Here is a 16,926-nt window from a genome sequence, read left to right as displayed (position 1 = left end):
TCCTCACAATACGAACGCCGTTGGGAATGCCGGTGAAAAAAATTCATTCATAATAGATTCCACTTCTCCGTATCGCGACATAATTCGCTTGATGTAATGTTCACTAGTGCGCGTTTTCCATATGCACGAGGATCTTGAATCTGGTGTTATTAAATTCTACCTCGTATTGCAATATTGTTTTTTACAATGAAGTTTTCTGCCTATGCTAAACTTCTAAACGTGATCAAAACACAGTTTTTGACGTGGTGTAACTGAATGTACATAACTTCAGCGAGATAAAGGTCCATTTTAACTTTAACTAATTGTTCCACTTCCTGAACTGTGGGTCTAACACGAGTTTTATTAAAGTTGATTGAAATCGTGTTATCCCGTAGCACGGGCACTTTTGTTTCATTTGGCAAACTCATTTCACTCCGCAGTCGAGGGCAACGATACAATATTGTTTTTGCACTGATATAGCAATTTTTTGCTTCAACTTTGTGCGAGGTCATAAGATAAACTTTCGGTTGAGCAAATTTTCAATAATCATATCATTACTAATCACTATATCTATATTACTCTACATTTTTCCATTGTTGTTTAGGTAATAGAGATTTTAAACCAGTATTTGCCATCATGGATTTCAAAATAGCTTCAGACATCGATTTTCGTCATGTACTTGTCAATCCCATTACAAAAATACCCATTTTGTTCAGGTTATAGATAATTTATCTAAACCGAAAGTCGCCATCTTTAATTACAAAATGGCTCAAGACATCAATTCCCGTCATGCACTCGTCAACCCTATTCCGGAAATATCCCAGTTAGCTAATAATATGTAAAATTGTATACAACTTTCTTCTGTACTGTACGTACTTAAACTTTTTTACTCAAACTTATTTCGAATTTAGTTCGGAAAAAGTTACTTTAATAGAATATTCTTCAAAATAATGAGCATGTAAATGGAAGTTTCAGTGTTCAAAATCGTGATTTTCATAGGAACAATTTTGACCAATTTTTTCTTTTTTGAGTTGGGTCCAAAGAGTCCCATTTTTTCCAATATTTTTAAAAATTCGGTTGTGGAAAAAGAACCTTGTCGGGCAGTTCCGTTTAAAGGATACGATTGGGCCCTCTTCTCCCCGTTACGAGAAGTAATTCCCGCAATTAGTTTATCGCTTTTACAGTAGTTTGCAATTAATTACCGCTTTTTCAGCAGTTTGGTATGTTTTTGCTGAAATATAGGCAAAATAAGCAACAAAACCTTTGTTGAGGTTATACATAAGTTTGGCAATTTAGAAAATGAGCTAGTGGAAGAACTTAATTGCACTAAAGAACAACTAAACAATTAAGCAATTTTAAGAGCAAAAAATGCTTTAATTTGTAGTGTTGCGTTCATAACATCAAAACCTCTAAGTACGAAATCTAATAACCCGTCATCCCCAATAACATCGTTAGATTTCAAGAAATCAAAATTAAACTTTTTTATGATTTTTGATCTGCAGAATTGGAGATAAATAAGATAATTATTTATTCGTATATTGAACAAAACTGTAAGCAATCACTTTTTACTACTCTTTGACAAATAATAAGGCTTAAAAACGACACAAAATAACTTTGGTAAGAAATTTAATCTAGTTACGCCACTATGAGGAAATATAATGCAAACGAATGATTTTTTATCGTTCTGAAATTTTTACAGTGTATTCGAAACTGCTTTCTCCAGCGAGTACACCGGATTCTATTGTTTTTATTGCATAATTATTCTTAAATAAGCAATTTTGTGCCGATTTCCATGATATTTTCAGCATTGTTCTCTTAAAAAGTGTACCCTATCGCGAAACATAAAAAATCCAGTTTTGTTTTTGGCTCCAGGTAAAAAATTACGGGAGATAGATTACCTTCCGTATCCTTTCCAAAAGAATTTGCCTGCAGAAAAATTCTATACAATATTTCTCCTTAATGGAGAAACATTTTGGTTAAAACTATTTTTCTCCACTAAGGAGAAAATTGTTTATAGCCATCTTTTCGCGTTAAGAGCACAAAACCTATAACTAAATTAGTTGCGGAATTTGCGTTTCGACTTTCTCTCGTCAGAATCCAGGCCTAACTTAGTGACAAGACTAAGCTAGCATCGGATTGACGCTAGCTCCAAAAAAACGAAATCATCTTGTGTTTATGGGCAAACCCTTAGTCTTACGTGATGTTCCGCAAGGAAAAGAGTTTTGATTAAGCTGATGAGAATTAATGCAATCGAAACTTGGTTTGACTTAGCAAGCCAATATGCTATATTTCTCCTTAGGCGAGGCAAACGCTGTTCAGCGGCCATTTTGTGTTGAAACTACTTGACAATTTCAGTTTTTGTATATATCACAACTAGAGTTACTATATTAAGACACAAAAGCCGGAAAACTGGCAGCTCTTATTTCAGGATAAAAAACACTGGCATCCCATGTAAATGTTCAAGCTCTAGCTTAATAATTTCATTGTCGTCGTAAGTAAGAACTTTGCATGCACGAATCGAAAAAAAAACAATTCGAAGATCGTATGATATGATTTCATACTTGTGCGAATATCTCTTCTTGTTACAGAAAAAAATTGGTTCTTTTCGTTTCTCTACACGTGATAACCCAAGATTGAAGAATCAAAGCAAAGCTAAAACGTGTTGTGAGACACCTGTCTGTCAGGCCTGCAATTACAAAAAGGATGATGGGTTAATTTTTGTAGAGGAAGTGAATTTCTAAACGGTATTCTTACAGGTAAATACAAATTATTTTGATATGGAATATAAAAGTGATGGTAAGAAATAACTTTTACTTTATCGCGCAATTTGGTAAAGTTATAGTTCATGAAGTTTTGAAGTATTGCAAAACCTACTTTGAAATATAAAAGGTTATGTTATTTTTGTCATATTGCGACCATGAACGTCCTACATTACGTCGGAGAATCCATCCATCCAATAAAGGAGGGATATGCGGTTTTCGCAGCTTTTCTTACTTGCAATGATATCCGCCGAAGTTAAATGAGCTGAACATATAATTTCGGTGCTTATCGGAGAAGTGCAAGAGCTGCTTTCATTTATGAAACACTGGATAGGGAATTTTGAAAAATTTCCGGATGTACCAAAATAGCTCAGGCACGCGTGAACAACACATTTTTTCTTTTCTGAAAAAATAACCAATGTTAGCGGTTATTAAAACAAAACATTATTTAAGTAACGTCAGATTTTTGCAGTTATATCTTTGATAGATTTCTATAACTTACCTAACGTTTTTCTTGCCGTTTTGGATTCCGTGTTGAAGATATTAGAGAAGGTTTCGTAAATATTAAAAAAAAATCACCGTTGTTTGACGGATGTCAAATTTCCCATCTTCATTTTTACATATTTGCCATCTGTGAGTCAATCACGCTTTGATTCGCCAATAAGAGATAAATAGTTATGACCATAATCACAATACCTTTCCCGTATAGGTACATCCAATAGGTTATTGGCTCAATTGGCTCCGCTCAGTGGCTCCGCCTAACTATGAATATAGTAACCATAATCATAACTACACTAAGGCAAAACGCATAGCGAATTTCATAAGATTTATCTTATGATGAATAAAAAAGTAGCAAAAGTATGTTTTTATAAGATTAATATGAAAAACATACGACTTGTACATACGACATTACCTTAACATTTTATAAGTTATTGCATATGCCAGCCATTCGAATTTCATACGAGCATCTTATGATTCTCATAAACATAAGAGAAATGTTTAATATTATCTTATGATAATTCAAAGAAACCTTATGGAACATGAAATCATGGCAAACCGATTTGACAAAATAAATGCCGTTTCATAAGATAATCTTATGATTTACATACGTGCTACTTATGCGATATTCCTATGAAATTCGCTGTATTTTTGCCTGAGTGTAGTATTGCATTTTGCGGGAACTCGACATATTTACATTGCGACAAGCAACATTTCCGAAATATGCTTATTTTTTCGTGCTCTACAATGATGTAACCCCTTAATAAAATTTTCCAATCTTGGTTAGAGAAAATAATGCAAATTTCTATACTTTGTCGATCTGCTACATATATAAACCTTTAAGGGAGTGACCCGCTAGATCGAAAAAATGAGTTTTTTTCTTATGTCAACCTATTAGAGTAATAAAAATTGAAACTTTGCATCGTGAATGTAAAGGATTTACATTAAGCTGCCAATTCATTTAACAAATATCGCAAAGATAGCACTAACCAACGGTTTCAAGTTAATAAGTTTACATTTAAAATAGGGCGGAAAAGGGCTCAACCCCCTACTGCCTTATCACGTGATTTTATCCACATAGGCGTGTTTCAAGTGTCAGCTGATTTATTCACCAGAAAAAAACGTGTGCAACTGTGGGTCAGCCATGCCTCGGGCTCAATTCCTATATTACACTGCAGGGTAAACCACGATCCTATAGTGCCACAGCAGAAGCAATATAATTAGCGGCTTGTCGAGGATCATCAATATGCAAACAACCTAATCGCACTTACCTGTCGTTTCCTAACTTAAGGTCATGGGTGTGTTGTATCATGAGGCAAAATAAATCGAAATTGAGAAGTTGAAAGGTCATTGATTTACAGTTTCTTTGTATTTTGCTTTCTAATTTTTTTTTTGATAATAAGTAACTCACCTTTGAAACAAACTGGAAATATGAATTTTTTGTACACTTGTTGGAATACACCCACCTTCCTAGATATAGGAGGAACATACATCACAGCCAAGTTCAAACACTAGACGAACTCTGCCGCATTCTCACGTACCTAGTGCAAACCCTTCACAAACGTTTTTCTCTCTCTCTTTCTCGTTGTTTCAGATGGCGGAACTAATGCAGCAAATGCGTGATCCAGCCTCGATCGGCGGCGGATCGGTTGGCAGTATACCGCAGAGTATTGTGTCGTCTAGTGCAAACTCTAACGACATCCACCGAGCATTGCGTGGTCAGGGCATCCATTCGACACCGGCGTCCAATTTAAAGCTTTCGGAGCAAATGCGCCATGCACAGCACGACAGTAGTCCAACGTTGGCCTACGGTCAAAATGGTAGCAACGTCACCGGGTCTGCCCATCCAGCGCAAGGCCGCCTGTCGGCCTCGAAGAGCTATTCCGGTGGACTGAACCACTCGAGCAGTGGTGGAAATATACAGAACAGTGCCAGTGTGTCATCTAGTTTATCTTCACTACCGGATATATCCGCCAATAATTCACAATTTTTCGAAGTGCTATATGTAGGAAAAATCAAAGTGTCACACAAACGTGTTCCGTTCACCTTTATCGATGACGCGCTACCCAAGTTCAAGGCGTACGACGCTCAGAAGCTCAAACAGCAGCTGGATACTGCGCGGAAGGTGAGTTAGTTGTGAGTTTGTTTTTAGCTGTAGAAAGAATGATCTAGCCCCTCAGGCTTCTCGTCGTTGATGATAACGAGTGTGTTTGTTTGCATCAAACATATGAAGCATTTGACTTGAATGTAAAATGATTTATCATTGGATGCTACTATCTAAGAGGCGAAACTGAGGTGTTAATTTAGAACATGATGTTTGAACAATTACTTCGTTTGTCTGCAAACGTGATTTGTTAAAATCTTACTATACATTTCGACGAAAAATTAATTTGCCGTGGGAAGAAAAAATCAGCCGGAAAAGCTTAGTGATTTTTAATTTAAAGAAATTAAATTTTTTGTATAAACCTAAGTATGAGCACAACAACCACCTATGGTTACACCACTGAATTGTTCCTTTCATTAATATCACGGTGCCACAAAAAAATTGAATGTACTTTTAAAGTGGTCTGCTAAAGATTTTAGATCTTGTCAAATACAACACAAAACCACGTTTGGTCAATTTAATATACCCTCAAAATCTTGATTTATAGCAAAAAAAACATTTTTCAGGACTGTTAGCACTTAAAAATTTTCTTTTTTTTCATTTTTCAGCAGATTTTAAATTCTTTTTCTGTTCCTGAAAGAAGAAGAAAGTATATTTCTAACGGTATGCTATGTTTTGTACTTTTGTTAAAAGTACTAAGACACATTCCAGCGTTAGGGGACAACGTTTGCACGCATTATGCAACTGTTAACAGCTTGTCGTTTGAAAAATCCTACGATGTACGCTCAAAACACTTAATTGATTACTTTAAAAGTCCTCCTAACACAACGTTAATGTTATGAGTTCGATGTTTTTCAGGTTGTCATTTCATTCTGAGAGGTGAAAATGTCGCGTTAGGGGACAACAGTGCAAAATGTTGATTTTCCAACCTACACGTGTATTTATCAAAAAACCTGCCCTATCTCAAATTTTAGAGCATCCATTTGTTCTAGGAATTTGATCATCGATAGACACAGAACAATACTGTATACTTAGATTTTCGTGCTTTCATGAAATTTTTTTCACGACCGTTTCAAACGCTGCGTTAGGGGACAACACCAAGATGAACACAAACGGTCCCATATGAAGTGTTGTCCCCTAACGCGACCGAAGTGTTTGTTGAAGTTCAAACAAAGCGAAGTATATTACCTCTAGAATGTGAATAACTCAAAACAAAGATTTGAAATGCCAAACTAGATGTATTTCACCTTCATGTGTATTTGACCAATGATATTTAGAAATCAAATTAATATGGATTGAGAACAAGCCACACCGCGTACCACAGTGTGGCTCGGTATAGATGAGATTGTAGACCACAATCGCCACTTTCTAATGGTTCGAAAAAGGTGGTTTCAAGTAGTTTTGGTAAGTTGAATACATTATTGACATCGGAAAATATATTAAATAAAATTAACTGTTTATTAGGGTGACTCAACAAATTTTTATTTTGTTGACGAAATAAGTTTTTTCAAGCAATTTTAATGCACTGACTTTGTTTTTTGACATTATAAAATCTTGAAAATAAAATTGACTGTTGATTAGGGCAGATCAAAAAACGCCATTAGGGTCGTTCAATATTTATTTTCTTGTAGCGTTAAAAATAAACAAATGTGACACTGAAGCAACTCAGCAAAGATAATACTCAGTCTCAGTCAAGCAGTTATGACATTTTACGCGAAAAACCAGTAATACGGTTGAAGTAAAGATTTCGAAATAGAATATCGCCCTTCCAGTTCAACCTTTGGCGTTTGTTCAACCGTTTCTTTGTATACAATAGATCTGCAAGAAGGCACTTAATAGTTATGATTGCGGAAATTAATCAAAATGCATCCGTTTTACGCGATTTTTGGAAAAGAAGGGAAAGACGCAGCTTTTTGAAAATTTAGATATATTACAGTATGAAAACAATGTTAAAAATCTGCACACAATTGCGGTCTTATAAGTCAGCTGGCCGGCTTGTCACTGAATTACCTAAATGATAGAAAACTGGAGAATTTCGTGAAATTGTGTCTTTTATTTGCGAATTCTGAGAAATTCGCATCCTCGATAAAATTTTGACTTTAACGTGCTATAAAAACATTAAAAAGCTGTGTTAAACTACGTTGTTTGGTTCATGTAGAAGAAAATCAAATCCGAAGCATTTTTTCAAAAATTTCCAAGTTCTTGGATCTAAAAAAAATTTATAATTTGTTTTCAGTGGTTTTCGTTTGTTCAGAACACTAGATGCTGATGTTTCATGCTATTTTTAGACATATTTGAACAAAATTTTTCAAACGCCGCACCCCCTTAATGAAGTTCGATTGCGCTAAAAACTTGCATAGATTACTTTTTCGATGTAATAAGCATTTTATGTAAGACTTTATGCGAAAATTTAAGATGATCATTTTCATTGATATCTTGCCTCTTGAACACCCCTAGTTCTCCATACAAATTTTGGTTTTAAACTGTGAAGCCCGGTTCCAAATTTTTTCAAAAATTTCTTCACCAGGGGTCTCCTGGGACCCAAAACTTTTGCCAGTTTTTTTGGTTTTGCTCCCCGATCGTGTGTTGAACAGTGTTATCCCGTCAATTTGAAAGAATATTTAAGGAGGAGTGTTATGACCAAACTCTTCCACACGCTCTCATACTTGCTTGGTATATTGCGTTCCATTCCATATCTTTGAACCCTGTTCTGAAATTGTTGATTTATTCTTAGATAGTTTATCCATTGATAGATGTACTAAAAACTCGATTATTTTGTGATATTATAAGGTAGGCCTTCCCCTTAATGGTATAACCCCCCCCCCCCTCTCTCTTTCCACCCTTTAGGCCACTCATACCACTGCATGGCTGCGCTATTTCTGAAATAGGTAGCTTATATCTTTTATGTCTATATCCTATTCTGTAGGCTCCCAAATTATCTCTGCAGAAAGATTAAATGTAACGGAAATCTTTAGGAGACAACACTTCAGTGCACCCCTGTGAAAGAACGATTTCAAAGTTTATATACAAATAGCACATTTTTAGAAAGGTATTGATGAGTACTAATAGCTTCTGAAAATATTTAATAGATATCGTGCATTATTTTCGTGAAAAATTGAAAAAAAACATGATTTTTGCCTTAGGAGACAACGCAAAAATGGTCAATTTTTGCCGCCCATTTATCCGGAAATCCATTAACTCAAAAAATCTGCGTCCAAAGATGAAATCTTTGTACAATATGTATACAATAAAATGGCATTTAAGATTACTCCAAATTAATTTTATTACGAACATACTGGAGTGGTACGGGAAAATCTATTCAATTATTAAAAACGAGTCTTAAATGCATTACTGGTTTTTATTGACGAGAGTCATAAAATTCTTTTAAAAAATTTCTATATATCCATGATTTGGGAGCCTTTAAACTATACCAACATATTCCAGAACAACTTTTACTTATATTAGCAGATTTGTTTTCATGAGGTAAGCGATACAAGTGCGTGGAATGTGTCTAAGCGCTTTTGGGACAACAATATGAAACTACCCATTATTTTGCGATTTTTTCATTAAAAATATGAAAATTGCTCTACATTTGTATTAGGAAGCGTCTTTTTTTAAATAGAAATTTAGGGAAAACGTTTGCTTTCGCATCCAAAAATCAAAATTAGTTGAAAAAAGCAGAGTTATTATTTTTTTACAAATTAGAAACTTGCTCGCATGAGCTTTTAAGGGGACAGTCTCATATAAAATTTTTAAAAAGTTTTTTTTGCTCAATTACGTATACATTCAAAAGTATGCGTGTGAACTTTGAGCGTGAAATTTGGAAAAATAACGGAAGATATAATTATAGCATCTTATAGTGCGCGACAATACCTCACTAACCGTTTAAGAGTTCATGCGAGCAAGCTTCTAATTTGGACAAAAATAACAACTCTGCCAACCGATTTTGATGATAAAATGTCGTTCGCTGCGAAATTGAATGCTATTTCTGGAATGGTTTCTGATGAGACGAAGTCGAAAAGCACCCATGAATAATAAGGTTAGGTTTATGATCTTCATTTACAAAGACCAGTTTTACCAAAAATTTTTACCCCGGTGAGAAATTTTGGTGTATACAACATTTTTCTCCTTAGGATGAAATATAGCATATAAAATGTGTAAAATAAATAAGTTTATTTCGAAACAAAACAAGTCATTGTCAAAACCAATTCCGCATTGGAATAAACATGGGATAATTCCAACTTTCGCTACTCACAAATGGGCGACCGAAAAAAACCCGCTTCAAATATATTAGAATGTAAAATTCTGATATAAACTTCCAGCATAAAAATCGGACTAAGGCTAGAATAAGAGTCGGATAAAGAACAAAACCTTCAGTTTAAAAAACACAAAAACTATATATCCGATTCTTGCAAAGTAGTTTGGTTTAGGCGACTTTTAATATTGATCTTCACGATCGGAAGCTCCTGCGTACGAAGTATTTATTTTCTATCCTTCCAACCTTTATTTTCGTCATTCAAGTAGTAAATGAAATTTAAATCATTAAAACCATTACATCGCTTTTCTAATTCCGCGCAGAATCCGAACGGTGAATCATCCGACACGGACGTGGAAGCATCTTCCAACCCAACAGCACCTTCCACGCTAACGGTACCGGCACAAGTGCTTAACAGGATCAGCGAATCTGGTGAAATAGCTGGAAGTGATAGCGCGACGCAGAGTACAATCATCACGGAAAATAAAGAGAACACTCAACCGACAGCGCAGGCGTACCACGAGAGCGAAGTCTTCCGGGGCCGCAGAGTCAGTCATAACGATATTCCAGTGAAAAAAGTGTAAGTAGCTTAATATATTTGGTATCGAACCGGTATGTAATGCAGCAGCGTGCTCGTTTCGTAAAAAATGAAAAGGGATATCTCCTTAGCAATAGAAGCTAAGATTGATTATTCAACATCTATTCAAAGTGCACCTTTTTAAAGGATTAATAAGAAAAAACTGTGTTTATAAATGATCATAGCTTTCGTTACAGTTAGGAACCATTTACGTTGTATTAGTCATATACATTGTGTAATCCGCTTAAAGACCTCGATACCTAGTCAAAGTCACTGGGCTCTAGCGAGAGCGGGCTATATAATAACGTCCTTTAGGGTGCCTAGCTCGGGCGTGAGTAGGTCTCTGATTCTCAGGGTCGGCTTCAACGAGGACTAATCGATCAAGAGAACAATCAACACGGACTAACACGGATTAGTCGACGATTTTTATTTTTGGTCGCTCAGATATCGGTATTGTTTTTGCCGTTAACTACTACTTAAGGGGTCAGTGAGTCTGCTTTCTCACGAGCTACCGTTCTTACCCACGCTATCACAAAATCCATATGGAACTCTTATGCTTTTATGGACAGTATAGCAGAGCACAACCAGTAGGACATCACAAAAAATTATTTTTTTTTTGGATTCTCAAAGGCCTCCCCTCTCATATTGTGACAAATGTAAAAGTAAGTTCACTGCCCACGATCACATATCGGTCCGACAAAGATAAGAAATCCCATAGAAAAAGAGACAACTATGCGATCAAGTATAGTCCAGATACCAAATTTCACATCATTTGGACAATTCTAAACCCTCTACCTACTTTGCTTTAAATATTTGAAATTGATACTATGGGAAAATATGGAGGAAATATATATTAAATGCTATAACTTTTGAGTACTCTCAGAAAAAAATTCAATTCATACATCTCTTTAAAGGAAATAACTTTAGCATTCGAATGAAAATATTTCTGTTTCTCGAAAAACACGGAAAATCATAATAGGGTGACTGCATCAGTGCTGGCAATAGTTGGTTCAGTCTGGCAGAGCCGCAGCGTGGCCTTGTGGCGCCCTTGGCGAAGTCTCAGTTTTGCGGTGTTAACTTTGTCATTCTTTTTAGTTCAAATTTTGAACAATGATTTCATATGTACATGGAAATGGATCCGCTCTCCCAAGGTGGTGCCACAAAGGCATTTGCAGTATTGTCAGCGAATATGCCGCGCTGAACATGAATCTCCCCGAAGAAAGACTTCAGATGTAAAGATTTAAACAATTTCACATAGACATGTGAATACAACATACGTTGTACATTCCACCGACACAAACTCGAGGAGCAGGTGTTTCAGTTCGATAACACCAAGTTTTTTCGTGAATGGTGAGGGTCAAAGTAATGTTGCAATGCTGTTAGATGTTTTCTTATTTATAGGTATTCATACAAAAAGTTTTGCTGAGTTGACAAAACAGTTTCGTTTAAAAACCGTTTGGAATGACATCCCCCAGACCGGAGCGGGTCATTTCGCCGAAGGTCATTTCGCCGAATGCCGTTTCGCCGAAGGTCATTCTGCCGATGGTTATTTCACCGAATGCCGTTTCGCCGAAGTTCATTTCACCGAATGGCTTATTTCGCCGAACGGGTCATTTCGCCGAATGGGTCATTTCGCAGAATGAGTCATTTCGTACCAAAAGCAATTTCAATGTTTAAATAATATGAGTGAGTCAGTATTTAAATTTAGTCTCATTCAAGGATCTATAATGATAAAATATAGAATCAATGTTCAAGTCATGTAAATGAGCGCCATTAGGCCAAAAGCCGTTTAGCCAACCCACCGTCGGAAGCAGCGGCCTCTCGCAAGCAAACCTGTGATCCACTCGTTTGCCCGGATTACTTAAGAATAGGGGCTTATATTAGTTTAAGTTCGACGGAGCGGAGCGATGTCGGACAGCACTTAAAATGAAGCGATGTGGCGTAGCCACATTAGGCATCGCTTTTGTTGCTTTTGTTTACTTATTCCATTACAGCGGTCTTTAGGCCCATTCGGCCTAAAGACCAGAAGCGGCTTTACGTCACCGCATCACGCTGGCTTCACTGTAATATTGGTGCTAATATAATGCATTTGCATCATATAAGCACCAATATAACATTAAAACCATATTTAAAACTATCCAATATAATGAAATCATATTCTAAATAGTATGTTTCCATTTTGGAAAAGTGAAAAGAATCATTTTTTCAACAAATACAGCATATAAAATACTGCTTCCTTCCGTTTTGGATTAGCTTAAAACCGCTTATTTTAATAATACTAAATTCAATGAGTAGATTTGTAAGTATTCTGATGGTGGGATTTAAAATAACTATGTTACTACCAGAGGTGGGTAAGAAAACCAACCGGTACGTACATTCACCGGTACGCTTCTCAAAATATCAACACGTATAAACGAGTGATGCACATCAAAACCTCAACCGAGTCTCAGTTTCTAAAACCAAACCGAGTCACTTAGCACCGTTAAAATGTGTGTACGAATTTCAACTTGTGTTGATATATTCTCAGCAGCGGTTTCGGTTTGGCTTCCGAAAACCTTTTCCGTACGCGGTGCTTCGGTTGAAAGAAGAGGCAATAAATTCGTCTGCAGTGCTGCCGAATAGACAACTGAATTGAGTTCAATTAGTTGTTGAGAGTCGATGGGCAATATCGAAATGGCTGGGTCTGAGTAGTTAACAGTTCCACAATTGATGTTTGTTTCAATGCTGAAAACCAAAATGGTGTACACCAAACTGAAACTTGCTAAACAGAGAAATGAAGATATGTTTGATTTGGCAATGTTGTCTAGAGCATACAAATTGATGTCAATGTTAAAATGTTTAAAATGTTTAAATTGAAATTAAAGAAAACAATGACATCAGCGAAGTCAATGAAATAACAATCAATTAAATCAATGAAATTAATGAAATCAATTAAACTTGACTTGAATCACTTGAAACTTCACATTAACACTCAATTCATTCAAAGAGGCCTCTTATATTTATATCGCCAATAGTCGTATCAATGAGATCTAGTCCACATCTGGTTATGTTGGTGAGGCAATTCTCGAATAATCTCGAGCACACACTCGCATTTTGTATACATAGGGTAGATGTACCAATAGTCGTATACTTAAGGAAAACTTTTGATAAAAAATCGATGAAGATCTATGGGCGATGTTTATACGTTAAAAAAAACTTTCAATCCCTATTCCATAGAAAACATATAATAACATATTGTTATATAACATATTGTTTATTGACCAATTTATGTATTCAAAACCGCTTCTAGCACTGTAGGAACACATGTACCAATTGTGGTGCAATCGCTAATTTCGGTTCCTATTGTTGCAAATCCCATTGATTTCTTATGGGACTTGCAACTATAGGTACATTAGATCAACTGTAGGTGTAAGGGAGCTCAAAATTCGAAAAAAATAATTTTTTTCTATAGTTATTTGAGCAAATTTCAAGGATAACAGTTTTATTGTCGCATAATTTTAGTGCGATAAATCGATTAAAAAAAATATTTGTTGATGGTTGGTACCTCAGTTAGGCGTATAACCTACTACTGCAACTATTGGTACACCTCAACTATAGGAACACCCACTCTATATCCTTATTATTACTGCTACGGCGCATCGTATTGATACATATATCTTTGCACAGAAGCAATTGCGTGTATGTGTGTGTTCTTAACATATGGTAAGCAACTCAGATGCATATTAGGATACAAAATGGCGACGAATGATAATTTTTAATCTCTAGACTTTTCGATATCAAAAATAACCTTGTTTCATGATTTTTTACCATTAAAACGTTATTGAATGTCAGTAGCATTGCATATAGCTCACCATATCAGATTTTAAATGACGGTAGGCATCAATTTGCGATTTTTTGACATATTTCTTATTTTAAAAATGTCCATGTCGCGTGATTCTACATGACAGATTGTCTTGAATATACCATCTTAAATTTTATCTGCTATCTTCGATATAAAAATAGCGGATGCTATTGAATTTCCTTTTACTTCCGAGTTTTGGTCAGTTTACCACATCAAACATACGTATATTGCAAATATACATCTGGTTATGTTGGCTAAATACATTATACCCAAAAGAAATTTGTTTAGAATTCTTAATAAAAATGCTAGCAGTACTAGCATAGCCGATAAACATCAACCCGAATACACAACCGCAACCAACCGAAGTTTGGCTTCGTTATTCTCAATTTTCCTTCCTACACGTAAAAGAAAGTTGTGGTAAAAATTACTATATGAGAGGGTTAAATTAAAAACAATGTACCCACAATTTTCAGCTGACAATACTAGGATTTTATAATAACCATACCATTCCATCTCAGGCTTTTTGGATTTTTACCATGTTTGTAGTATTTCAATTTTTCTGCATGATAATCGTTTTTACTGTGAAACTAGTTAAATTGATAGCTACTGTTTTTGGGTTAAATCCTTCATTCATAGTAAATTTGACTCCATGGAGTCTACTTTTTACTATACCCCAGTAAGTTCACTCGGAAAATGAGCCGGACAACTGACTGGTAGTTAGTATTCCGGCTCCAGCGACACAACCTAATTAGAATTGGCTGTGTCACTGGAGCGGGATACTAACTAGAGCCAGCCAAAACTCCGGCTCATCTCGGCTGGACCTACCGGGTTCCTTTGTCGACATTTTTGTCAGTAAAGGAAGTTCAAGATACTGGATTTATATTAAGAAAATTACATGATGAAAAGACTGGATTGCATAGAAAAAAATTTATTTACGCATAGTCAAAAGAATTTTTGAATGAAAATAATCTACATCTAGTCCTTTAGTTTTAATTAGTTTTCTGTACTTACAGACGTTAATAGCGTAAAACAACGGGCTTAAATCCAATCCTGCAATTGCGGATTGGTGTCTTTACTGTGAAGGAATTTGGAATTAAGTACAAAAGTAATTTATCTAAAAACATTTTTTAGACACTCACCTATTATCCGGATCGGACTTATTATTTGCACAAACACGAGCTAATTCTCTCAAACAGACAAACACTTTAATTGCATCATAATGGTGCATGTCAATCTTCCCTTGGTATTGAAATTTACTATATTTGTTGTAAATTTCAACGGGAACGTGGTCAGCTGAAATTTGTCGGTACATGACGTTTGAGTTGACTATATACATAGTACATTCAGAACTGAACAGAAGTAAATAGTGAAATAACACCAACATACATAGTAAATGGTACCGCAAATGTAGTATTTCAATATCTAAAATCATAACTTAACTATAGAAAATAGTCATTGTCACCATTAGAATTTTTAAAAACGCATAGTATATTTTGCCATAAAGTGGTTAAGTTGAATATATTTTCCATTATTTTGAACATTTTGAGTTATAGTAAATATGAACATAGTTTTAAATTTCTTACAAAAGAAATGTATAGGATTCGCTCAAACTTTGAAAACTTTTTCCGAGGCCCGGAGGGCCGAGTCTCATATACCAATCGACTCAGCTCGACAAATTGAGACAATGTCTGTATGTGTGTGTGTGTGTGTGTGTATGTGTGTATGTATGTATGTACAAAATGTCATGTAATTATCTCAGCAATGGCTGAACCGATCTTAATGAAATTAGTTTCAAATGAAAGGCCTAACGTTGCCATTTGACACTATTATTTTTGATTTTCGATATGATGTTTACTTTCTGACATATGGGCGATTTTGTCAAAACACAGCAGGTTTTTTGCAAATAACTTTCGAACAATACAATATCGTCCCACAAACTGCACATAAATAGAAAGCTTGTAAAAATACTTTTCTAACAAGCTATAGATTGTCTAAATCCGTGCACGAGCGGCGGAGATATTAGACATTTTGTATTTTTAGTCCTCGCCTACCAATTTCCACTAATTAAAAATGAGATTGTTTCATGCAGAGTATTGCTTTACTGTTGTTTCTAGGGGCAAAACTAAACCGATTTTGAATATCGGGGTATGAAAACACATCTACGTGATTCAAGGAATTCGATGTTGAGAACATTTTGTGAATTACCTTTATAAAAAATTAACTATTTCTCAAAAATCAATATATAAGTTCACTTCAAAGACAAAATAATGTGTTGATAAAGAAACAGTGAGTTCCAGTATTTATTCCTTGGATTAGGCATTGTGTTCAATCATGAGGTAAATGTTGGATGGTATATCAATACACAGATCAACAAGTAATTCACCAAGTAGTGAGATAAAAGATTTCTAATATAATTATACTTGTGGCGTCACCGAAAGCAACTGTATGTTTGAAACCCAAAAATCTAGCGAAAATTTAGCTCCTTTGCAAGATTTAGGTTATACTGGTTATGGCGCAAAAATTACTACTTACATTATTTATGATAAGAATGTAACAATCAATATATCATAATTATATACCTATAAAAATAACGTCACTGCATTAACCATCATTTGCCATTCCTCACACTCCCCCCCCCCCCCCCCCATCTCTCTCTCATTCTCTCTCTCTCTTTCTCTTTCTCTCTCTGTCTCTCTTCTATCGCATCTATCTAGCTATTTCTGTATGCATTTCTAAGTTGTGTGATGAGATCTTCTGCCAATCTGAAATATTTATTAATTGTAATTAATAATCATAGGTTTGAGACTTTTTGTCTGCTGTTACATCAACTCAACTTTAATTCAATTGTATTCAAAGCCTGTATCTACACTATAATTAAGGAAATTCATGGCTATATCAGAAAAATATTTGGCT

General features: G+C 35.3%; 1 protein-coding gene across 4 annotated transcripts in view; it reads left to right on the top strand.

Annotated features, from left to right (window-relative positions):
• LOC131683682 (TBC1 domain family member 4) overlaps nucleotides 1-16,926 on the top strand; it is an 84,637-nt gene that overhangs the window by 45,421 nt on the left and 22,290 nt on the right. For all 4 annotated transcript variants that reach the window (XM_058965876.1, XM_058965875.1, XM_058965878.1 and 1 more), the window contains 2 exons: nucleotides 4,831-5,361; nucleotides 9,919-10,175. In XM_058965876.1, the coding sequence (XP_058821859.1) occupies nucleotides 4,831-5,361; nucleotides 9,919-10,175 (788 nt within the window). The remainder of the gene's footprint in view (nucleotides 1-4,830; nucleotides 5,362-9,918; nucleotides 10,176-16,926) is intronic.

This window comes from Topomyia yanbarensis, chromosome 2, assembly GCF_030247195.1.
Source record: "Topomyia yanbarensis strain Yona2022 chromosome 2, ASM3024719v1, whole genome shotgun sequence".
Lineage (NCBI taxonomy): Eukaryota > Metazoa > Arthropoda > Insecta > Diptera > Culicidae > Topomyia > Topomyia yanbarensis.
Note: the sequence above shows the minus strand (reverse complement) of the source record. Positions and strands in the feature narration are given on the sequence as shown.